Source organism: Bactrocera oleae, chromosome 2 (assembly GCF_042242935.1).
Source record: "Bactrocera oleae isolate idBacOlea1 chromosome 2, idBacOlea1, whole genome shotgun sequence".
NCBI classification, from domain to species: Eukaryota; Metazoa; Arthropoda; class Insecta; order Diptera; family Tephritidae; genus Bactrocera; species Bactrocera oleae.
In genome coordinates, this window is record NC_091536.1 from 87,292,800 (window position 1) to 87,317,099 (window position 24,300).

The 24,300-nt window shown below is 39.7% G+C and overlaps 1 protein-coding gene across 1 annotated transcript; it reads right to left on the reverse strand.

The window, feature by feature from the left end:
• Positions 1 to 236: 236 nt before the first annotated feature.
• Positions 237 to 24,300, reverse strand: kl-5 (male fertility factor kl5). Its single transcript, XM_036361124.2, has 25 exons — positions 23,864 to 24,300; positions 22,929 to 23,102; positions 22,605 to 22,864; positions 21,777 to 22,116; positions 21,442 to 21,704; positions 20,813 to 21,383; positions 20,423 to 20,535; positions 20,072 to 20,363; positions 19,720 to 19,873; positions 19,169 to 19,623; positions 18,727 to 19,099; positions 18,091 to 18,365; positions 17,855 to 18,031; positions 17,583 to 17,792; positions 17,359 to 17,523; positions 15,190 to 17,289; positions 14,800 to 15,132; positions 11,696 to 13,368; positions 11,425 to 11,644; positions 8,807 to 10,845; positions 8,600 to 8,738; positions 8,378 to 8,544; positions 5,474 to 8,236; positions 5,208 to 5,402; positions 237 to 808 (listed from the first exon to the last, which is right to left on the reverse strand). The coding sequence occupies exons 1-25, from the start codon at positions 23,996 to 23,998 to the stop codon at positions 709 to 711; spliced, it is 13,686 nt and encodes a 4,561-aa protein (XP_036217017.2). The 5' UTR covers positions 23,999 to 24,300; the 3' UTR covers positions 237 to 708.

The window sequence follows — 24,300 nt, forward strand, 5'->3', positions numbered from 1 at the left end:
TCACACTGTCCTCAAATATCGCCTCCTATATATGCTTTCATCAACATATTTTGAGTTCTTACAGGCGCTTTAAAATTATTCATCCCATCTTTTCTTTAAAGAGATTCAGACGAGCGATTTTTCGGGATATAGCTCTATTTCATTAGAGGCTCCTGGCTGACGTGGAAGAAAAAAATCATATACATATGTACATATATCGTATATATTCTCGCTTATTGGATTTTCAAAGTTAACGACCGAAAAGTATATTTCAATTTTATTAGCTCTTCATCCATACATAATAATAGCCGCTTATAGATTTTAAATGGCTTACCTCTGTTCTAAGCCTCTGTAAGGTATTTCCAGAAACTTTCTTTAAAAATTGCCAAAAAGGGAATAATTATTAACTGTATGTTTAACCTAAATAAAAAGTTTTAAACCAAGCCTGAAATTTAATAAATCGAAAATTTTGGTAAACATGACACAAATATATAGAACGTGTATATTCAAAAAGTCACATTTGGAGCCTCAAGTATGCTGCTCTATAATGTCTGTATATCTATATAGTAATAAAAGGAATATGAAATACAAATAAATGGCTTAGTTGAGTCAAAAGGACATCGTGAGTAGCGGCACATTCGCTGATTCAGTGGAAAGTGCACACACTTCCAATGCCATTAAAGTTCTTATCGTTTTGTCATGGCTTTTGTCATTTTGTGTAAATACATTTTAGATTTGCAGGAGCAGGCAAACACCGGCCAGCGTCCATTTGGCAGCCTTTTCTCTCGTCTTCAAGTTGAAAGTCCAAACGAAGGTTGGGCCGCGCATGCTGAAAAAAAAACACACAATAAAATACAATAAAACGATGATAACGTGAGTATAAAAGTTATTTGCTAAATGAATGAATTTCGACTGTCTGTTTGAGGTTAAGTATTTGAAAGAATCTTTACAAAGCAATATAGATGAAGTCAATAGATGTCTTGGAAAAATGTCATCATATGCAACAACAATGGATTACACTTAAAATGTCAGACTTTTATGAAATATATATATGTATAAATAAGCTTACGACTCCAGGCTCGAACAGATATTATACCGCATATTTACTTTCTTCTTCTTTTTATTAAATATTTTCTCTCATTTTCTACCTCACACCCGCTCTCTTATCTCTAACCTATAAAATACGTTGCTCGAAGAACTGCTGAATATGCTGAATGAGTCAAAGTATTTCAACCGATAACGGGACTGTCCCGGGAAAGCTATTTGCTAACGTTAGCAACGAAAATTAAATTTTTCATTATTGAATCACGACTATGGAGTTTTTGAAAATGCTGCACTAGTTTTTGGGAAGTCTTTTTTTATCACGAACATAAGTATTAAGGTTGTGAAGTCATTGAAAACTTGCCTCATACGAGTAGTCTATCCACCTTTGTTTATGACGTTAACATCGACAAATTAATAAAAGTATGCTTGAAAATAGGGTTGTTGGCATCAGAGAGATATGAAAAATCTTTTTTTCATATGAAATACATTCATTAAACGCCTCATTGGGACGAAACGCGGGTTTATGAATATAACGTCGAAAATGTCGCAACAATTTATCGATTACCGCTCCATGGAAGGCACTGAGGGCCATCCCAGCCAAGGTTTATGTCAAGTGAATATAAAATTTAATTAATCGTTGGCGTGCTTGTATTGGCTCAGCGGACTATTTTGAAGGCAATAATAAAGATCAGTGCAAATTTCATCATATCGTCTGATTGTTAGCTTTATTTGGCACAAACTCTAAGATCATTCCAGAACCTTAAGAAAACCTTTTTTTGAACAGGATGAACAAAAAAAAAAATAATTTTTCGGTGTAGGTCTGGACGCTCTCTTTTTTCTACTTCACCAAAATAACACTCAAAAATGTTCAGACAATCGTAAGCTAATTGCAGGGACACAGCAAATTACTCTAATGCATAAGAATATTATGTGTGCACATCGTTTTGTGTATGACTGTACCTATGTCTGTGTGTGAAGAACTGAAATATAAAATATGAAATCGCATTAAAACGTAAATAAGTAAAGTGGTTAAAAAAGCTGTCAAATCGATTATGAAATATATTTGGTGTATGAAATTTGGCCAACCATTTCCGGCAGCGAGAGCAAAGTGCTGGACAGCTGACGATGTTCATGTCGGCGTCAAAAGGAGAAGGAGAAGGGAGTGGTGCGTGCAATTATGTACGCTTTAGTGAAAGAGTGAAATTTTCAATGTGTTGGTGATTCCCCACTCACTGGACACACTATGCGTGATTACTCTTCTGCAAGTTGATGTTGGTGTTGTTATTGTTCTTGCTAATGCTGCGCACGAAATGGGTGCGTTCGTGTTGACGACGTTCGATGATGAGTTTCATCATGACGCGCAAATCACCGACGTCAAATGTTGGCGACAGCAAAAGCAAAAGCGAAAAATCAAACATAACCGACAACAACAATCAGAAGAACTGAAAGCAGTTAGGAAACGGCAGCTGTGTAGGAAAAGCGAAAAGTAAACATTGGCATAGACTCTGCGGCACTTTAAGGCACGTACAGACGTAAAAGCGTTTAGATGGCTCAACTCATACAAACATACATATATATATGCACTAATAATACTTATGAATATTTATATTCTCGAGTATACGGAAACGAAGATACTTTGTCAAACATAATAGCAGATAAACATCGTTGAAGTGCTTTTGACAAGACTAGTGTGAAAGTACGGCCCCTTGTTGGAGCTTGAAATCTTCTATGGAAATAACCGGTTTAGTAGAAACCTTTTGCTCTAAGTGTCAATGGATCACACAGCTTTTTCTGTTGGCAACTGAATACTGACGTATTTTAGTGATCACGACTTACGCCGACTCGGAAGGTTGACTACTTCTCGACCAATAAGATCATACTGCAGCTGAATTAGACATTGATCTCTGGTTCAGAGAAATTCTCTCATGATTCTTCTTCTATTATTCCCATATAGCCTAGGGAACCCTATTCATGAATATTATTTTACTTTTAGAATTTCTTGCCTTTTAAGTCTGTTGAAGGGAGTATGTTAGGTACGCAGGTTCTTTTTACTTGTTCAATCATTAAGAATTTGTTTTCTTCAGAAAGGACCATGCGACATTTGAAGAAATTGCAAAATACTACTTCGATCCATCTAAAACTTCACAGGGCCTCGAAAGCCACGAAGAGTCACATGCGCCATTTTATGATAGATCTTGTACTGGTGTGAATAAAGTTCTGTAGAGCCTGTTGACTATTGCAGAGGCGGTGGATAGGGCGGCAGGTTTTCTTTGTTCAAAAGGTGTCTTCAAAGCACCTTAGATTTCTGTAGCTTGGTCTACCGCTAAACTACAGACATAAAGCTACACGGATAAGTTCGAGACGGCTGGTTGAAGATGGATTTCAGCTTCTATTTCAGTTTGTATTTTGATGAAAAATGTATCTGAGCTGAGTCCATCATCCATCCTTACTTCTTCGCCAGGTATTTTGATGAAATCGTCTAACGGCTTTCGAAAGTGAATTATTCTGCTGCCTATGAAAACTAACATATCCTTAAGCTTCTTCAAATTTATGTGCCTAAATATGTATACGAAAGGCATGCTGTGCATGTTCCGTTTCGGATGCCTCATCGGATCACCGTTAAATTTCAGCATATTTTCGGCCAGTGGTCAGCGTATTTTCATTTCATATTCGAAACCAACGCAGCCCATCCAACGCATAGATAAGAATTAGGTGAGAGATAAGGGAACGACCGAAATGTAGCAAGAAGCCTGCTGGCACTCTGCTAAATTGAAATGCAAAAACGTGCCAAAGCAATGAGCGTGGGCAATGAAAAGTCACAAGGCATTAGTGGCAAATGCGGTAAGTGAGTTGGAAGAGGAGAGAGTGTGGGAGGCAGAACGGTCGATTGCAATGGGCATAAAAGTAAAAATTTTCAGGAAAAAACATGAGAACAAGACAACCAAAATGCATATGTAGATATGTACTTTATACATTGTGCATACATACATATGTAGGGTCATATTGGTGTGTGTGCTTGTGCTTGACCATTTGAGATGACATATGGCGGTTAGAAAGGCATGCAAGCATATTGGTTTCCTGTGACTGGTTGGGTGTGCCTAAGAGTGCATTCGTATGTTTTATACTCAAGCACTGTGGTGTGTGGCTAATAAAAGTTTTTTAAAAATTTGAAATTCCGAATTATAAATTTTTTAGGTTAAAGAGGAATGAAAATATGCACTTTATTCATAAAGTGAATATATATTAGGATGTCAAAGCTTTGTGGTGTAAGTCCAACAAAAATTTGTTGGAAAATTGAAATTTCTATTTATAAATTTTTTGGTTGGAGGGGAAAAAAATATGTACTTTATATTATCAAGGGCTAGGAGGTTTTTTAACTAGTTTTGAGGTATAATGAAAAGCTAATTAATTTATCTTAGGATTTAATAAACGACATCAGTACATTTTACTTCTGTAGACAGGACTGTGAAATTCAAGGGCTCAATGTTATAAGTAAGTCTCTTAATTGAAACCCAAAATTTTCACAAAACAAAAAAAAAAAAATTCTGCTTAATGAACTGCCACACCTCCAAGCTCACTAGGTTCTATGCTGGCACACCTCTTCCTAAGGAAGTCGAAAACTACGGCTATGGCCTACGCCTTGGACTTGTCCTCTCTGGTGGTTGTAGCCTAAATCTATATTCTACATTATGTGCCAAACAATTTCTCATGAGAATAACACACAGTGCTGAATTTGCATGCATTCCGTGCAAGTATTTGTGCAAAAGATATTCAACCACAAAATGCATATGTTACACACAATTAGGAAGCTCATCCATCCGGATGACCCGGAAATATTTGGGAATCTCCACCAAAATAACAATTAGCAATGTATAATTGTGCAATCAAGTAGATCTATTTCTGCACTAATTAATTATCAGTTCGCTTTGTAGATAAACTATGTTGAGAGCATAATGTGGACTAAAGTAGAAATTGAATTCAAATAAGAATAAACGCCGTTTTAATTATAATTTCTCCTAAATGTAGGCTACGCTTTTTCAATATGATAATCGTTGCCTACAGTTCGGCACATTCTGAAGTTAGACAAACTCAAGCTACGTTGATTTCATACAACCAATAAGTTTTGAAGTAAATAGCTTTAAAAATAATGGTACATTTTATCATAAGAACAAATTCTATCTCACCGTATCTTGTAGACAGGGCATTCATAGACGTTTTTCGTATCTTGTTTATCGAGTAAAACAGCTTTTATGAACATCACAGGCATGGCTGGAAATAGCTCCTTAAGAAAAGCATCAGCAATGGTACCCAATTTCATGTCCCAGCGAGCGCCCTCCATAAATAAACCGTTAACATAAGAGCCCTCCTTAGGCGGTGCACTGAAATTTCATAATTGTAATAATTTTTAGTTTCTCTAAACCATAGGTCCTCAATAAGACTTTAAACTTACTTAATTTCCTCTTTAGTCTTCTTAGTCACATCGCAATTGAGACACATACGATCCAAAGCCCATGCGTTTTTACGCGCCGTCTGTTGCATAATGGCCGTTAGCAAGCTCTGAGGATTGAAGAAACCACCAAGCCAAATCGAGGATGGCATACGGAAGTCAGCTACCCAACCTTCTAGCTCGTGCAAACGCATTTGCAAATCAGCAAACCACGACTGTAAACCTAAGAGGCTAGGATATGCAAGTTTTGTCCATGATTCGGGTACCTGATCCATAAAAAGTGATTGCATGAGCCCCTCCATAATGGACGAAATCGTTAATTCACCCTTCAAGCCCAACTCGAGCTCATGTAACGAGCGCTTCAATTCATTCATCAAAATATTCATGCGCTCACATTCCTGAAAGGCGACTATAATGTATGGATTGCGATCCTCCACACGTGCCATTAGTTCGGGTATATTGAAAGGCGACGGTATCTTGTCAAGCAGATCTTCAATCATGGCTTTGACTACATCCTCTTGTGACTGAGCCTCACCGCCACCCGATTCGGCGCCAGCAATACGTGGTTGCAGCTCAAAAACAATGCGGAATAGTCGCTCTGAAACTGTGGTTAGGAAACCGATTTCCGAATTCAAATGTAGACCGTAGAGCGTGGGACTTTCGGTTGGTAAAACATCGTCAATGTAGTCATGATAGCCCTGGTATTTGAGTATACCGGGGGCGGGAAAGCCAGGACAAAATTCCAGATCGCCGTCGATTAGTTCTGGCTGCATGAACTCTTGCAGGTAGGTACGACAGAGGCGACGATCCCAGTCGTCGGTTATGTGACCGCCATACATTATTTCGCCGAACAGGTAGCGCAAATCCTCCCAAGGTACTCGCGTATTCGCCTCAAGATAGTTGTAGAGCACATAAACCGAAATAGTTAAATCGCCCACATTAAAGGGGTAAACACGATTCCATCCTTGTGGTCCAAATTTGCGTCGCTCTGCTACTACCGCATGGAAATAGCAGAGCGCAAATAATACTGCTTTGAACTCGGTTTCCTTTGAGCACATTTCTAGCGTTTCTTCATTGAAATTGTCCAGAGCCTTATGCACATTCGCCTGCATGCCGGTAGGAGGTTCGTTGGTGATCTTAATAGCGGATTCGAGAATACCTTGTGGCAGTATATGAAAAGCAGGATCAGCCGCTGGTTCAGCGCTCAGGAAAAGACGGTAATTTGGATTCACATCTATAAGCGATGTCTCCATTTTTTTCTCCAATGTAGGTAGCCAACGTGCGACCAAATGTATGTTCTGTAGTATAACCCAGTGACCTTTACGCGATGCTGTGTCTATTGAGTTTTCAGCGACAATTTCCTGACCTTGACCCAATGAAACGCTGTGAAAGTTCTCATTATCACCGTGATAGCCCATTACTTTGCCCAACTTCTCTACATCTTTGAGCGGATCAACACCAGGTGAGAGCACAAAGAATACATGTGTTTCGGGACTAGTTTCTTCAAAGGTTTTAGCAAATTCCATGGATCTAGAATCTATATATTTGCTGCCTAGTTTCTCTTCAATAAATACTTGCATAGCGTAAGACATGCGATCCGGCCGTATACAGCGCATAATGCACAGACGCTGTATAGCTGATTTCGTTTTCCACTCTCCCGGAAACTTTTCCCGTTCCGGACACTCTGAGTCGACGAATTTCTTCCAACGTTTGTGTGAACCCTCAATATCTTTGTCAAGATTTCTAAACGCTGGCAGATTACTTAGAGCGCGTATGCCACCCCAACCGACATTAGTGAGGAAGGACAGTTGAGATGTCTGATTCGGCATGTAGGGAAAGCGCAAGAGAAAGTCCAATTCTGCATGCTCGACTTCACCAGCGCTAATAAGTATCTGTAGACACATTTGTGTTAGAAAGATAAGTTTGTCGGACTCGAAGAGACCACGTGACGTGTACAAGTAACTGCAATACGTTATGGAGTCGATTAGGTTCTCTACGCGATCTTTAAGTTTTTCCGCCGGTACAGCACGTTGCATGGCGTTTGAGAAGACAACGGTAAAAGCTTTAAGCGAAAATTGATAAATCGGATTGATTTTGAAAAGATCATTGAGTATGAAGTAAATGATTGAAGCACGTTCCGAAGCCGGTCGGTAAGCTTCACGTGCGGTGTCAATCTGTACTGCCGTAATTTTTGCCTCAGCCACCTTTACTTCGATTTCGTCAGCGGTCTTTTTAGTTTTCTCCAAATTCATTACGAGCGTAACATCCTCCAAAACATTTTCACCCGCCGAAGACAAACGTTGCAATAAGTCGTCTTCCAGAAACTTTAATGTGATTTTGAAATGATTTTGTTGTTGCGTTAACCGCGTGCGCATAACCTCTAAGTCGGGACGCTCAACTTTTACCACTTCAGCCAGTAGCTGATCTTCGAGACCATCACGTGTAACCGTGAAGTTGATTAGTGTGGTTTGCGCCTGCATTTCGGGTTTGTAATGTGGATTGGCCAATTTGGTGTGTAAAATGAGACGGAATTTCGGATTAAAGTCGATTTCTCGGTCGCCCATTTTGAGGCATGTGCCTTTCTTTATGAGCATTCGTCCCAGCAATGGGTTGAGTACAGCATCGACATTTTCGCCAATATTTTCGAGCAACAAAACATTGCCATTGGAGACAGCTTTCTCCACCATGTCTAAATATCCCTTCATTGTAAGTCGTACGACCATTAAATTGTTTTGATACTTTTGCTTCACCCATTTGATGCCTTGTCTGTAAGCAAATATAAGCTATGTGTTTATATGTATGCTGATACAATGATACTGCTACAAAGAAGTCGGAGTTCAGAATGCTTCTAGAGATTCCATCTCTGTATATATACCAAAAATAGACTCAACCCTCTCAGTAACTTACAGTTGTGGATCTATCATAAGTGGATAGCGATCCGAGTGCACCAAAATCGCAGCATTTTCCGCCGACATACGATCGCTCGGCAAGCCTTGGTTATTCCACTCGGCGATTTGTGCGTCATCGCAAATCATTTCGAAAGGATCACTATCCTCCGTAGCGGGAATTTTAGGCTAAAAATAAACTTTAAAATTAGCTACACAACTTTTAGAAGGGCATTACACTTACATTGCTATTCTTGAAAGCGGGTCGCCACATTTTCTGCTGAAGTTCGATGCGATATGGGCGTGTAAAGCAGCCGACGTATGAAATAAAACATGATATTAGCAGCATGTCACCTGGTAGCGTAATTTGACCTTCCTTTAAGCTATAAATGTTTAAAGTAAATTTAAAAATATATGCACACAAATAAGTTTTGAACAGAAAAATACTTACCTCTTCACCGACTCGGTCCAGCGTATTTTTTCTGAGGCCAAGCCGCCAATCAAACGATTAGCCAAGTCAATAGTGAAAGCTGTTTTGTCAGCTTCATCTTGGCACTTTTGCTTCTTGGCCAAGGCCTCATCATATTCCATCTGCAGCACATTTAACTGCTCCTCCAGTTCGAGTAGGCGATCGTTTAGCGCTTGAAGCTTGTCACGCGCATCTTTCAGCTCTTGCTCGGCTTCGACGAGTGCGCGCTCCTTCGGCTCTACTATCAGATAGACATCGTAGAAACGATTTATATTTATAACCCATGAACAGAGGCCAGCAGCTGCTGCTGATTTTGCTTGAATTTTTTCCGGATTAAACTCTGAATCGTTTATGTAGGGCTGTAGGGCTTTGATAATATCCGGATGTATATGCTTCTTGTCGTAATTCACCAAATCGCTTAGGAATTTATCTACATTGCCCATTATTTGACGGCAAGATTTCCAGCTGCGATCTTTTGGTATTTTGCCTTTGGAAGCAAACAGCACTAATACGGCGGCACATACGCTGACCACTGCTTCTGGCGGCGAACCAAAAGACTTCAATTCGGTTAAATTGTTTTTATTGAGTGTGTTGAGCGCCTCTTGAGCGGCTATGAGTGCTGGCTGTGCTTTACGGAAATCCTCCTCACACAGCTTGGCTTTAGCCGTTACATCCTCCTCGATTTGACGCACATTCTTCTCTTCTTTGGTGGCAAAAGCGCGCTCCTTAGACACTTTCTCATTTTCGGCACCCACTACTTTAATCAGATGATCGGCATCTTCGTTTTTCGCCTTTAGCTCTACTTCTTGAACTTTTAGCACATCCTGTAGTGCATCAACTTCTTTTGAGCAGCTCGCTAACTTGATCAGACCATTCTCCAAACGAACACGCCGATCTTGGTTGGCCTTAACTTTCTCCTGCAGCAGTTTGGCATATAAGTTGATTAGTTCGAGAAAAGATTTCGGTGTGGTGTAGTTGTAGCGTTTATCGTTGGCCAAATAAACAGCCGAAATATCATTGACAGTCTTGTGCACGTAAGCCATAAACTTCGATACCGGGTTGGACAAATATTTGGGCAACACATCGATTTCATTGAGGAAACGCGCTGAGACCGATTCAAGTGCCTCTTGTGGCCATTCGTGGAACCAATCGATGGTAGTGCAGTTCACGAGCGCTGGAAATTTACGTGCGCGCACACGTAACGTGGCACCTACGGGCGAGAAACACAACACTACCTTTAGGAGACTGCGCACCTTATCAATGAAATATTTCCAACAATTTTCGCGCGTATCCACAATACCCAATTGTTTGACCTCATTGCGCATGGCACTGATAATATTTTCCACTTCATCGTCTGGGAAGAGCTCGTGTATATCGCCAGAAGCAAGCATATCATTGACAAGTACCAAAAATTGTTCTCTAGCCACCTCCGAGTCGGTCATTAAGAAACAACAAGGTGTTGACTTGACGCCTGCCTTCATGTACAACGTCGACAAGTTCGCTTTAAGGTCATTATTACTGTAATCTTTTGTGAGCTGTATTTGGAAAACGTCCAAAGATGAGATAAAGCATGCGAGACGCGTTAAGGACTGTTTGCCCGAACCGCCAACGCCTATGAGTAGCGCGTAGCCACGTGACGATTCCAATATACGACTAATACGACAGACATGCGCCATGGCATCCTCGAAAAGCACCAAATTCAATGCACCTACAAAGTCGTTATAGCGTTCTTGTGCCTCCGATAATAGCCGATGAAGTCGATCCCAGTCTGATATGGGCATATATTTGATATCAGAAAGTCCTTTAGCAAAGTGACAATAGATATGTGGCCGTTGAAAAACAATATCCTCGTTGAAGGTATCGATGCCTTTGCGCACCATATCACCGATTAGTTTGCGGAAGTTGGCCATGTCTGTGCGATCCACTAGTTTGTCTCCATAAACTCGATTACATTCGTGTACCCAAAGCCGTAAGAGCATGTTGGGATTAGGACATGTTTCGAAATTTGCATAGAGTACACCCTGTAGGAAAAGAACATACATATAACTTTTAATAATTTGCTATAAAAAAGGGGTAATGCGAAAGTACGGTAACAAGTCGAGCGATTCGTTTTATAAAAAAATTTATGTAAACGGCAGGTTATCAAGTCGATTTTTTGAAAGCGAATGCCAATGTATGTCAGATTATGAAGTAAAAAGAGGAATGGAAAATGCGGGCAACCCAATCTGGTACATATCGAGGATGTCTCCATGATGATACCAAAGGGGACATTAAACACCAAACCGCCATGTCAAAACAGTCATTAGGTGGGGCTGAGCAATCGCTTCGAGGATGCATTACAATATGTCAAGTGTGTTGTTGTTTTTGAGGTAGAAAACATTCTCCAAATAATTTTTTAGAAATTTTTTCAAGTTGGTGATGTTCAATCAGATAGAAATCTTTTTGGTTAACGATGCTCATTTTAAGCTTCAAGAAGTCGCACACCAATTTGTTGTCTCTAAAAAATCTACAGAGATTCGATAAATCTTTTTATTTTTCCAAACTGTTGCCATATATTTTATGCTGCTTAATATATTATTACATATATTATATAAACTTACCGTGAAAATGTTGGCGATGTCACGTAAATTAAAATTGTAGTGGAACTTAATGGCCGTTGGCAAGAATGTGCTGGCGACCTTTTGATGTAATGAGATGGCTGTATGTACGAGCGGTTCACCTAAATTTATTACGGCTTTGTCGAACTTAAGTTGTGGCGTGGCCAAATGTTGTGACAATATGGAGTATAGAATATGAAAGAGCGCATCGGCAGCGGGGGCACTAAAATATATATACATTTAATAAGTAAAAGAACTGTAAAAAGATACCTACTTGACAGCAAAAGAGCAAAAATGTCGCTGCAAGCGTGGATTGATGGTAAACGAACCGGCCGAAGGGTTCATGCAGGAGACGAATTGACAATTATGTATGTCGCGTAAAGTCATCTTCACACGATCATACCAGTGATGGTAATCCATAAATTGACGTATGAGTGTGTGAGGCTGCACGGTACCGTATTTATCAACCTCCGGCATATTCATGTCGTCCACAAAGTACAACATATTCTTATTACCCTGCGGTCCATAATTGCGACCGGCCTTCTTCTCCAACGGTTTCTCCAGCACGCGTTGTAGCATCTCCGAGGTCGTATAGAAATTGAAGGGCACATTTTGTATGGCATACTTTTCGGTGGGCAGTGCATTTAGTTTCGAACCCATTATTATAGTTTTACCAGAGCCCGCAGCGCCGATCAGCATTACCGGATGATTATCAGCGACAAGCACGTCCATGAAATAACGTAAACGCGTCGTCTCCGAGGTATGCACCAGATTGGATTGCAGTGGCACATCCGGATCTAGTTCAAATGATGGCACCAACTTGGTCCATGGTAGGAAATTCTTTGTTTCATGATCCACATAGTAGGCGAATACATTGTTACCTGGCGGGAATTTAACCGCCTTAAACTCATTGATAAACCATTTGTGAAACTCGTTGCGCCAGTCAATGATTTGATCTTGGAAGAGCGTCGAGCCGAAACCCCAAATTATGCTGAATACAAAATAAATTTCGTACCAATCCTTAGGACAATCGTTGGGTACATTTTGTGGGGTTAGCATACAGTCGAGTAAGAAGCATGTCATTTGCAACATAGCGATATTGGAGATGGGCGTGATGCGCTTTAAGCGTTTATTAAACACATCCAACATCGGAGGCACGTACTTGTCGAAGAGCACATTGAGCGTGGACACTTCGGTTTGATTGGCACGTGTATTTAGCCACGATTGTATGAATGGACTCCAGCCCAAATCTTGCGGATTAATGTAAAGTATACCAGCACGTGACACTGTAGCGGGCGTAGCCGTTTTCAGATTTGCAATTTCGAATAGCAAACGCATCTCTTTCGTAAGAGCAATTCGTTCATTACTCGCCAGCGTCAGCACTTTGTTGTCATCCATAACCGTATTGAGACTTTCAATCCACATGGGATCAATATCACCATCCAATACAATCCATTTCGGCCCAGTGCCACCTAAATTAGCTTGATCGCGCATTATGATTGAGAAGAGCCCGTCCTTCCATTCACGCGTCGCCGGATTGACAATACCGAACAGTTCATCATTCGTGACAGCTTTGGGATTGAGATCATTATAGTGTGGTTTACGTTTCTGATTTTGATATGTTTTATTTAATGTCTTCCAAACTTCCGATTTACCAGTGCCAGCAAAGCCAATTATGAAAACCGAATGCCTAACAGCAAACAGTTCTTCTAATTGTACAATTTTCAAAATGAAACCATCTTCAGGTTGTAGTTTAAGATCAATAGCGGATTTTTTGATTATAGCTTCGAATTCTAATGAACGTTTTCGTGGCACATCCAAGTTAGGGAAGAGATCACCAATGAGTCCCATGAAGACCGGCACATCGTCAGTGACGATTTTCGGTATGTTAAAGTCACGCAGTGCACGCATCAGCACCTGATCTTCAGGCCGATAGCGATCATCACGCTGAAAAAGAAAGTACATTTTAAAAATTATTGATGCTATATCTTAAATTTTGTCTATGTATAGAGGCTGGGATTATTAGATATTAGAAGATCTATGAATATGGACTTGCTGTTTACAGTCAAGAGATACGAAAAAAATTTACTTTAGATCTAATAACTGTAAAAATGCAATCAGAGCCCAAAACTATTTAATAGTTTGAAAAAAATTAGTGGTATCTATTTGATCCGTATTACGTTTAGTACCATTGTTAGATTGGAAATTTGGTGTGAATACCCATAATCGGTCGTTTTGAGTTGTTTCGGGGAGGTCGAATATAAAGGATATATATATTAACGAAATATCGATTACTTCAGCTTGGGTCTGCGATGTTTGAAGAAGTTGGATGATGATATGGCTACTTAAGAATTTAGGTAGCTCATATTATTAACAATGTTTGTAATTAGGAGCAGTGACTTTTCTCAAGATAAGTTTTTATTTTGTATAACTATTCTTAAATTGAGCATATTGCTCCCATAGTCATTTTAAATAAGGGATTCAAATAGTAGAAAGTCATAGAGTTAAATAAAATAAACAATAAAATTTATACGCGTGCTTTAAGTGAGGTACAGAGCCTACTACATCTGACCACAATTGAGTTATTACTCGAGTTAAATCCGGTCAATCAGCTGCAACTTATCAAACACTTCGCTGTTAAAAGTTCAATGTCACACATTCTTCCTTCGGCACATAAAATGCGAAACTAAATTAGCGCTATCTCTTGATGACACTGGCTCTGAGTCGAACATCGTTAATGTCGCCATGGACTAATTTACCGAATGTGGATTTCGCATTACCGTTCCCACGAAAGTTTTAATTAAAATGTGCTGCACTTCGACATTGGAGCCATACATTCGGTTCTATGCACATATACATATATTCTTGCGCTGCATCCGAGATTGTGCAACGGAAACTTTGGTAACTGGTTAATTGTATTAGTTGCACTGCGAGCTAAAGCATGCAATTGGCAAGGACGTGATGTTAGCAGTAAAGTGCCAAGCAAAATGAAGGTGTTGACATAATCAAGGACACTTGAAAGTGGCAAAAACAATTGTATACTCAATAAACTTAAACACGATATGATGATGATGACAGCAATGGCGAAAACTGGCGAGTCATAAATGAACTCATGGAACTACAGGAAACTCTAAACTCTGTGATACAACTGCGAGACAGGAAAACTTTAACTGCGAGTGCAAAATGTGTGTAAATCTTTTGGTGAGGCTCTAAGTCTGCGGAAGCCAAGCAATAGCGGATGCGAGCCTTTGTGGCGTATGCGAAAGCCGATTAAGTTTGTCACCAAGGTTTGGGCAATTTGTCCAGCTAAGGACATCTCTACGTCATTTCCCTTGTGGATAATTAAATATACATATATACATCTTTATAAAAACTTACACGCAGTGAACCGGCTACTACTAGTACCGATTTTATGGCGCGCAAACCCCAATCGTAGTGATCTTGTTTAGATAAGAGCTCCTTGCATAAAGTGTAGAGTGTAATAAACTTTTGCGCTAACGGACGTGCTTCCTGGAAGCCTTCCGCAACCATCATGATTTCGCTGATGAGCGCGAAGTCCGGCACAACCATAGCGCAGGGTCGATAGAGAGCTTTTAAATTCTCGGGTAACTCAGCACGTCCAGCGTAGCCGGGATTCATAGTGATAAACATGCCGACGGTGGGGCGTAGAGATATGATTTCACCCAGAAAGTTAAACATCACTTTCTTGGCCTGAAAAATAAAGTGATGCTCAACTTTTGTCTATATGATTTGAACTCTCCTTCTCACCTTAATGGCATCCTGTATACATTTAACCTGCACCGCCACCACGGAGAGCACCTCAACTGATATACGATTAAATTCGTCAAAGCAACCCCAAGCGCCCGTCTGCGCTAGTCCTTTATGAATATTACCGCAAGACTTATAATCCATCTGTTCGGAGCAATTGAACACATAGACCATCATGCCAAGTGCGCGGCCTAAGTCCTTGGTGGTTTCGGTTTTGCCTGTACCAGCTGGACCTGCAGGTGCGCCACCCATTACCAAGTGTAGTGATTGCGTTAAGGTTATGTAACAACGGTCAGTTAGCGGTGTGATCACCAGTCGCGGCGTATTTCCTAGATATTCGTAGTCATATTTAAATTGTGCATCGCAGATATTTGCAAAACAATCGTCGAACTTCAAGTCCCAGCGATGACGTAACTGGCTTTGCCATTGAAAAGCTGTGGCTAGCTCTACTTTGGCGGAAATAATTTTCGCCACAACATCACGACTATGCACATCGATTGTGCAAACGGTCATGATTTTTTGTCGATCGGATGGCGTGAGGTCGGTGAGCAGAATGTTAATCAAGTTATTCAATTGCGCCACTTGCTTCTTGTTGTAGTCTTTTATAGCATTTTCATAGCGCTGTTGCACCTTTGCGAATGCGTCATTCGTTTCGGTTGTCCACCAGATTTGCGTGGTCACCAATGCGGGCTGTGCGGGCCATTCGAATATCCAAATATGTCGCGCTTTCTCTTCGTAAGCGATGACAGCGCGGCGAAAGTGATCACGTAATGTATCACGCATTCTATCCGTAACTCGATTGAGCCATACCTCGACTTTGCCGCTACAATCGCAATTGTCTAAGAACGGCACGAACTCTTCATGTTCCTTCGCAATCATACCGACAGCTAGCTTTGTGCCCGCAATGAGATTCAAACGTCCCATAGAGTCGTAGAGTTTCGTCAAGTGACGACAAACCATTTTGGGATTATTACCATTGGAGAGTATGTCCAGTAAATCAGCGGATGAGACAAAGTAAAAGCGTGGATATGCTAAGCGTTTAGTCTCCAGATAGTCGTTGAGCGCCTTCTCGCACATCGTTAGTTGTTTGAGTAGTCCTTCGAGTATGTCGTAGAGTTTGCTGTTGGGTCTGTTAGTTGAACGCACCACATTGCGATCGGCATTCATTTGATTCAGCAGTTGTTTGAATTCGCGATCGATATAATCGAAACGCTTTGAATCTTCTGGTAATTGTGATCGTATGTCTTCCGAACCGATAAAAATACTTTCCAGATATTGCCATTTTCGTTGCACCTCAAACCATGAACCGATAATTTGATCCGCATTCGATAACTTTTGTTGCCATGATGATACTTCCTGCTGAAAGTAGCCAACGTACTTTGATGATGCCATATTTTGAAGTTGCACTTGGTTCTCCTCTAGTGTTTCGATCATTTCCTCTGAAGCTTTGAGTAACTTTAGACCAGTGCGCTCGTGTATTTCATTTTGGAATTCCATATTGGCCCAAGTATTCGCCAAATCCTTAAGTACTTTCTCCATGGCCTGCTCTTTAACTGACTTGTCTACAATGCCCTTCACTTCTTCCTCATATTCGTGCAGATTAAGATCGATCAAGTCTTTGAGTGTTGTCGAATCGTCCATGCTGAATTTAACACCAGTTGTTGTCATCAACTCAACCCAATGACGATCGCGTATGGCTGGATTTTGTAGTTCGGTCACCGCACGTAAAGAAGTCATCAGATTCTTGAGCTGATTTTCAGTGTGCATGTAAGGATCCCAAGAGCGCATTTCTTTGCCCAAACCACGTAACTCTTTGCCGAATTTCTTGCATTCCTGATCCATTGACTCAATGTCGATTTTCTTCCAAGGTGTTTTCTTCCATTCGTCAATCGTGGTTTGTATTGTTATTGCAAAGTCCCACATCACCTTCAGCAGCTGCAGGTCCTTGCGACAGCGTTCAATCTTACTGGCATCTGGACCTTGTAATTCGAATAGCACAGCGGATTCTGAGAGCGACTTTTGACGCTCCTCCAGTGCGCTTATCTCCAAGTCTGCCTCGTCGATAAGCTCATATGGATTATTGCAGGGCACGTAGAAGAACTGTTGGTAGAATATGACAAAGGTAAGGTTTAGCTCCTCATAAATAATTTTTAAATTTAAAGTACACACCTTTTTGCGTAAAAACCGCTTACGATATTGACTGGCCATTGTGTCGCATAATATAATTCGTTTTTCAATAAGATCAACTTGGTAGGACTGAATGGGTGCAATAGTTTGCTTGACCGCCGCTGCATTCTTTTTCACTTTCATCCATTTATCGGGGAGCTCGTTTAGCTAAAAGGAGTTAGCATGAAAATAGAAGGAAAGGGGCTTAGTCAGCCGCATTATTTTACCTGAGCCAAGACGATATCTTTGAAGTCATAATTGTACTGTTTTAGCAGGTCCACAACCTCGCGCAATGGATCGAACATGTAATCGTAGGTGTATTGTTTTTCATTGATCGTATTGAGTACAGAGAGAATCTTGAGCAAACCTTCAAAATCATCTTTATTGAGTTCAATCTTCAGAGCTTCATTTGCTTCTTCCACGAAATCTTCTAGTTCCTGTTTTCAATACCAAAAACTATTTATTATACAATTTAATTTTAAAATTGAACCCCCGTCACCTGCAGCGAGTTCATAACCCGATCGATAAGGTCTTGTTTAAACAGGCTTATCCACTTAGAAACCTGATTAAGCACGGCATTTTTGAAGCCTTTCTTATTTAAACGCAACCAGACATTGAAATCAATGAAGGACTCCCACTGAGATATCTCATTTTGCAATGCAATGAATTTGTCCAACTGGAAGATGAAATGATTGTCTCAATATCTTCATATTAACGTATATAGGTTACTCTTACCTGCTCCTTGTAAATACTTAGCGGTGGATATTCATCTTTTATCGGTTTTAAACCTGACTCGCCTTCACCTTCGAGTTCCGCTTCTCGCTCGGCCACCGTCAAGGGTCGGCCATATTTCTTAACTTCGGCAAGATATTGTTGTTTGTCTGAGAGCCACAAATAGGAATAATCCATATAGAGCTTGGAGTGCGAACGTATCTGCTGTAGTGCGAATTTAACTCTACTCATGATTTCATTGCGTTGCTTGTGAAGTTCTGGTTTATCTTTTAGCTCATCTGTGTGTTAAAATTAAAAATATTGTTTGATGAGATCAACAAAACAGAATTTTTAACAAAAGAGATAAGAGAAAATAACCGAGCCAATCCGCTATTAGCGTCGCGGCATATTAAAAGCCCATAATTTATTCATATATTTTTTAGTTATGCTCTATCTTCCTTTTTCTAATGTAGAGGTATCGGAAATAAATATAAAGAAAATTATTTTTTTAAATGAACTGATCGTGCAACACCTCATTTTGGTCTTAGTCTTTGTTTTTTTAAATAGTGTTTGGTAAGTGTCCTTGCTGTTGCTGTGATTTCGATAGAAAATTACTTTCTTAAAAATATCGGGTTACCTATGAAAAATAACCCAACATACCCATAAAGTTATCGGGTTCTTCGCCTTCCTGTGGTGGATCCTGTGCGACACGTGGTAACATGCTCATCATATTGTACATATCATCAATCAAAGTATCTATATGTATTGTAAAGCCATACGGTGAACTGGGATCCAAATTTAAAAAGTAAACAACCAGTGGTTCTTGTAACTCCATGAGAATTTCAAAAATCGGTGCATCATTTTCGTAACGATTATCGATTTCCATGCGTAGGTAAGTAATACTTGTAATTACAGCGTCCAGAAGTTCTGAGGCGATTTGCGTATCCACATATTTCTCATATTCACGGAATTGTTCACGCTCTGTCTCAGTTAGTGTCTGCAACAGATCATAACGATGCTGCGGCGTAATGATCTGTGAAAATATCAAAGGTATGACAGTCTCCAATACTATTGTGGATTATAATAAGATATATTTACAAACCTCTCCCTCCGAAGATGCCTCTTCTATGCCATCGTTTGTCTGTTGCGTGAATCTCTTGGCCTCTGGGACAGCTTTCTCGGCAGCAGTAGCTGCAGCGCTAAGAGCCGCTATATTTGGTGTGGGACGTTCTTCATCATCTTCCTCTTCGAACGCCTCGCTACTCTCGTCAATTACATACCGCTGTGGTATGTCAAAAAAGAGCTTTGCATTCTCGTACATTAACTTATCGATTAGTTCTTTGGTATTATTCGCTTGTTTGACACGTTTGGCAATAATATCTGCACGGGGTTCGACCCCCAGGAGTGCCTTCGGATTGAGGTCTTTGCGTTGGAATAATGGCACTTTTCCCCAAGCGTTGATGCTTTGTTTAATGGCATCCAAATTTGCTTGGCATTTTTCGATGCGCTTTTGCAAATGGCTGATTTTACCAAATACTTTGTTTATAAATCGCTGATCTGCAATTTTTGTAAAAGAGAGAGAGAGAGAGAGAGAGAGAACGTGAGCAAGAGATAATTAGTCAGATAATCATTCGAAGTCTGAATTTAACTTACCGAACGACATCCAGATAATATCGCTTATCAATGGCTCCATATAACGTTCAATTGCACTCAACTCCGCTCGTATCAAATTCATTTCGCTCGGCTGTGATCGCGAGTTAATGTCATTATACCATTCGGCTATACGCATAAGCTTGAGACGCGCTTGCTGTGTGAAAACAAAGAAGTGAACTTTAAGTTATAACTATGAAGTGATCATAACTCTAGACATAAGAAGAAAAAATATTGTAGGGTCCATGAATAAAGCCCGAAAGCTCAGTAAACTTTATGAAAACCAATCGGTTTCTGAAAAAAGCTTGGCAATGCTTAAACTACTTGTACTTAAAGAATAGTGGTATATATTTACCCAGAACTCTTCACTTCTTTCATAGAATTCTAACAGCTCATCCGGGACTTCGCACTCCATGATACGCAATACTTTGATATCCTTCAAAGCATCCATTAATTCTTGTGTGAAATTAACTGAGAGCACACCTTTATCGTCTTTCTTCAGTAGAGTCTGTTGCATGCCAAAGGCAATCTGATCACGCACCGTTGAATACCATTCCTCGAGTATTGCCTGTTTCAGAGCGTCAATTTCATTTAGCATTTGATTGTATATCTCCAGTGTTTGTTCGCCATGTTCATTTTCAAAGAGCCTAAGGGTAAAGAACTATACAACTTAGTAACAGTAAACGCATGAAATTTAACTCATTACGGATATTCGTAGAGCTCATAGTCGGACTTGATCCAAGTGATACGATGTCGCAATTTGTGTAGCCACGATATAGCACCAGAGACTTTAGGAAAGCAATCATCAGTGGGAAGAGCCTAGACCAAATGGGCATCAGAATGCAGAAAATCATTATTTTGTAAGATTAAATATTGAAAGTAAATAATATATTAATTTTGTTTCAAAAGAAAGTGTAATAAAATGTTGCCTACATTTAGGCTTCATCACATAATTTAGTTAAGTCACACACCAATTACGGTCATATCGAGCTTAGGCTCTTGGATGATTTTAAAAATAGTACATTTCCTTATTATGAAAAATAAATGCCTTTATTATTTTTAATTCTTAAATTCCTAATTCATTTATATTACTCACCTTCACACCCGATTTTCTGTAAATGTCCTCGAAAACGTTGAAATCCTTTTTCACTGCATGTATCTCTTCGGCCAAATCATCCACTAGTATATGCATATGTGGATCCAATTGTTCCTTGATAATCGGACGTAGCAACAAGCTTCCGCAAAGCATTAGATCATGTGAGTCCAGCAGAGCCAATTCGAATTGAAAGGCAATGCGTCGCTCTAATTTGTCGGCGAAGTCATTAAATTTCTCAACATCCTGTTGAAATTGTTCAACTGACTCGTCGGGATCGAGCACGTTATATGTCACACCATTGGTCCAATCACGATACTTATTATTGAATTCCTCCAGAATTTTCGTTAGAGCTGCTGATATTTGGCGACCCTTCAAACCGCCAACTGCGATCTTTTCTAACTTTAGAAAATCACGGCCGGTATCGAAAATTGTCCTCATCACATACAGACGTTCGACAAAACGATCTAAGCGATCGAAAATTGTTTTCGGATGCCATGTCCAGTCTTGTGAGTTGAATTGTGTGCCAATTTTGAATTTCTTCAAACTCGAGCGACAGTGATCATATGTTTTCCTGCATTTTTAAGTGGTCAAATTATTGTTTAGCCAATTGAGCTCACTCTATCACTTACTTGTAGTATGCCACGTGATCAATATTCAATATTATGCGTTTATAGGCCTCGTCCACATCACCGAAACAGCTTTCGGGTTCTATGGTTAAGATGACATTCTCGATTAGCGAATTGTGCCACAATTCGAAGAGCAGAACCATATTTTCCAGAGTGTGAAAGTATTTTGAATGACCCCACACCAGCCCGATAGTTAGGAGTACCGGACGCAATTGTGCACGGTTTTCATCCATTCGATTCACTTCGAAAGCATCGATAACTTTGCGCTATATAAAGATTTTGTTCAATAGCTTATAGTATTTTCAATTCTAAGTGCGCTATTCTTGTTGTGCTCTTACCAGTGGTGCTAAGTATTTAGTTATATCACGTGCTTCGGCTAAAGATTGCAGCACCAGCTCCACAATCTTTCGATATGTGGACTCGAAAACAGAGTTTATTTTTTCTAGCACAAAACCGATAGTTTTTATGCGCTTATCACCTAATTGATCGGCTAAATTCTCCAAGTTCTCTAAGCGTGACTCCCAGAAGCTGAAGAGCAAATCCGGTTTCGGATGTGTTTCCTTGGCATAGATTCGTTCACGTGCCTTTACCAAAACCAAATCTTCTACCGAGTCGAGCCATTTCACCACCATGAATTCCAGGGAATGCTTGAGGAGGTTGTTGAAGTTATTTAAGTTACTGGATTAGAGAGATGTGGTTAAGAACTAGGCACCAAATTAAATTTTTTTAAAAGAATTGTATGTTAATGACTTAAGTAAGGCAATGAATCCTGGAGTTGAACCCATTAGTTTTCGATCTTAAAGATCTGGTTCATAAATACTCTATAATATTAGATGTTCTAAGAACGATTTACACTTTCGTACGCTCCATCTCAAAAAGTACCGGTACAGAGGTTACCTCACTGATAGTTCAATCAGTTGCTCAAATTTTTCAGAAAGAACCCATGGTATACGAACCGACCCGAAAGTTAACTTTCCGTAACTTTTTGCAAATTAGGGTTGATATATAACTCAAACAAAATCTTACTAGAAGCACTATTCTTAGGATAATACCTCAGAAGCTTCAAATTATACTTTTTAATTCTTCTATTCAACACAAATTTTTCTTAAAGCAGCGCCAAATCTTTTCCAACTCGCACGTCACCTAACATATCTGTCCAGACTCACCCGCTTGCGATTTGTGGTGCGCAATCCATCACTTCGTCGATACAAATTGGTAACGGTAGAATTGTACGATTTATAACTATACCCTTCATTTGAGCGATGCCGTTGCGTAAGTCTTGTGATTCGGTTTTCATATCATTAACTATCACCGATGTCCAACCGTCTTGATTGACTGGATTATTGACCACGGGGAAGATAACATCATCACAGAGCACCGAGAGATTTTCCAGTACATTTGGTAGTATATCGCCAATCATTAGTTTCTACGTGTTTTTGTTGGTAAAAGATAATTAATATGTTAAACCCAATGATATGGCAACCACTTACGCTGTCCATATCTTGCAACGACAGATCGGAAGGTATTTCGCATCGCATGAAGTAGACAATTTTACTGCGCGACTTTGCGGGGAAGTCAAAGGCGGGAACCAAAATGGAAGCGTTATTCAGATAAAATACCAAACGCGGTTGGCTAGAGTTGTTGAGGAATACTTGGATTATTTCCTGGTTGAAAGTACATTAGAAGACAAGAGTGAGTAAAACTTCAGTTACAAACATATTCTCGAATAAAAATTATAATTGTTTTGATCTTATACAGTAAATGGTTTACAAGATCTTGATCCTTGAGTTATTGATACAGGAATGTTCTAGAACTAGTTTAAACGTGGCTTCTATCGCACGAATGATCTGGTAAATGGATTGGCCTTTTCTCACTTTAAAAATATTTAATAATCAACTGGATCTTCTATAGACGTCACTATAAGCAATTTTCTATATATATGTATATGGTTCGAGGGTTCATTGTTTATTCTTAAAGTGCATTGGTCTAATATTTAACGCACCTTCTTACAATCGCCCCAAAAGACGAAGCCTACTCAAGTGCTTGATATTCGTTGATGCCATAATCATTATTGTTCGACATGGGATCCATCCAACTTAGGGATTTGTAAAGCTCAGATCGTGTTTCACGGAATAGTCTGTATTGCTTGAGTTATTCATACAATCCAGAAAGACTTGTACATACTTATCTATTCATTCAGATCTAAAATCATCTGGTCAAGTTGATGTGAAATCGATAATATCGAAAAACATCTATAACAGAATTTGAGCAGTTTCCGTTTTAAAAAATAATTGTTTCGAGTGTTCTTACAGTCACGCGCTTGGTTTTTCAACCCAAAAGAACTCTTTCAAATTAAAAAATTTCCAAATCAAAAATTTCATAAGCATACAAATCAATTGACATAACTATGTTCGCGCGAACTTACTTTTGACTCGGGCATTCCCATTAGTTTTACCCAGCGTTCATTTTTCAAACGTAAAGTTTTCATGACATAATTATTAAAATAATCGAAGCGGTCGTCGTATTTCTCCTTCTTTTCTTTTTCTTCGGGTGTCGCCATGGCGGTGAACAGGGAAGGTCCTACACTAGCTGGCTTTTACACTAATGAAACGTGCGCGCGGTTTGTTGTCTTTTCCTTCACAATTTTCGCGTAAAACGCTCGAAGGTGGTGGGCACTCCTTTCTAAGGGGTTTGTCTTGTTTCTCTCTTTGTTGTACAGTTAAGGATATTATTAGGTTATTCACTATTTTATTGTTATATATATTTAGTCCTTGTTATTATTTTTTTGTTAGTCCTTATAAGTTTTTGATATTTTCACGGAACAAATTTGCATCCGTTCAGCTTGAAAAATTTTTCGGTTTG

What these genes read in the sequence shown, in the direction of transcription:
- kl-5 (XM_036361124.2), bottom strand. Translation starts at nt 23,998, where the DNA reads ATGGCGACACCCGAAGAAAAAGAAAAGAAGGAGAAATACGACGACCGC. An exon ending in ACAGAAAATCGGGTGTGAAG is followed by an intron (nt 20,536 to 20,812) that starts GTGAGTAATATA and finishes CATTTGGTCTAG; the next exon opens with GCTCTTCCCACTGATGATTG. An exon ending in GGGTTATGAACTCGCTGCAG is followed by an intron (nt 17,793 to 17,854) that starts GTGACGGGGGTT and finishes TATTGAAAACAG; the next exon opens with GAACTAGAAGATTTCGTGGA.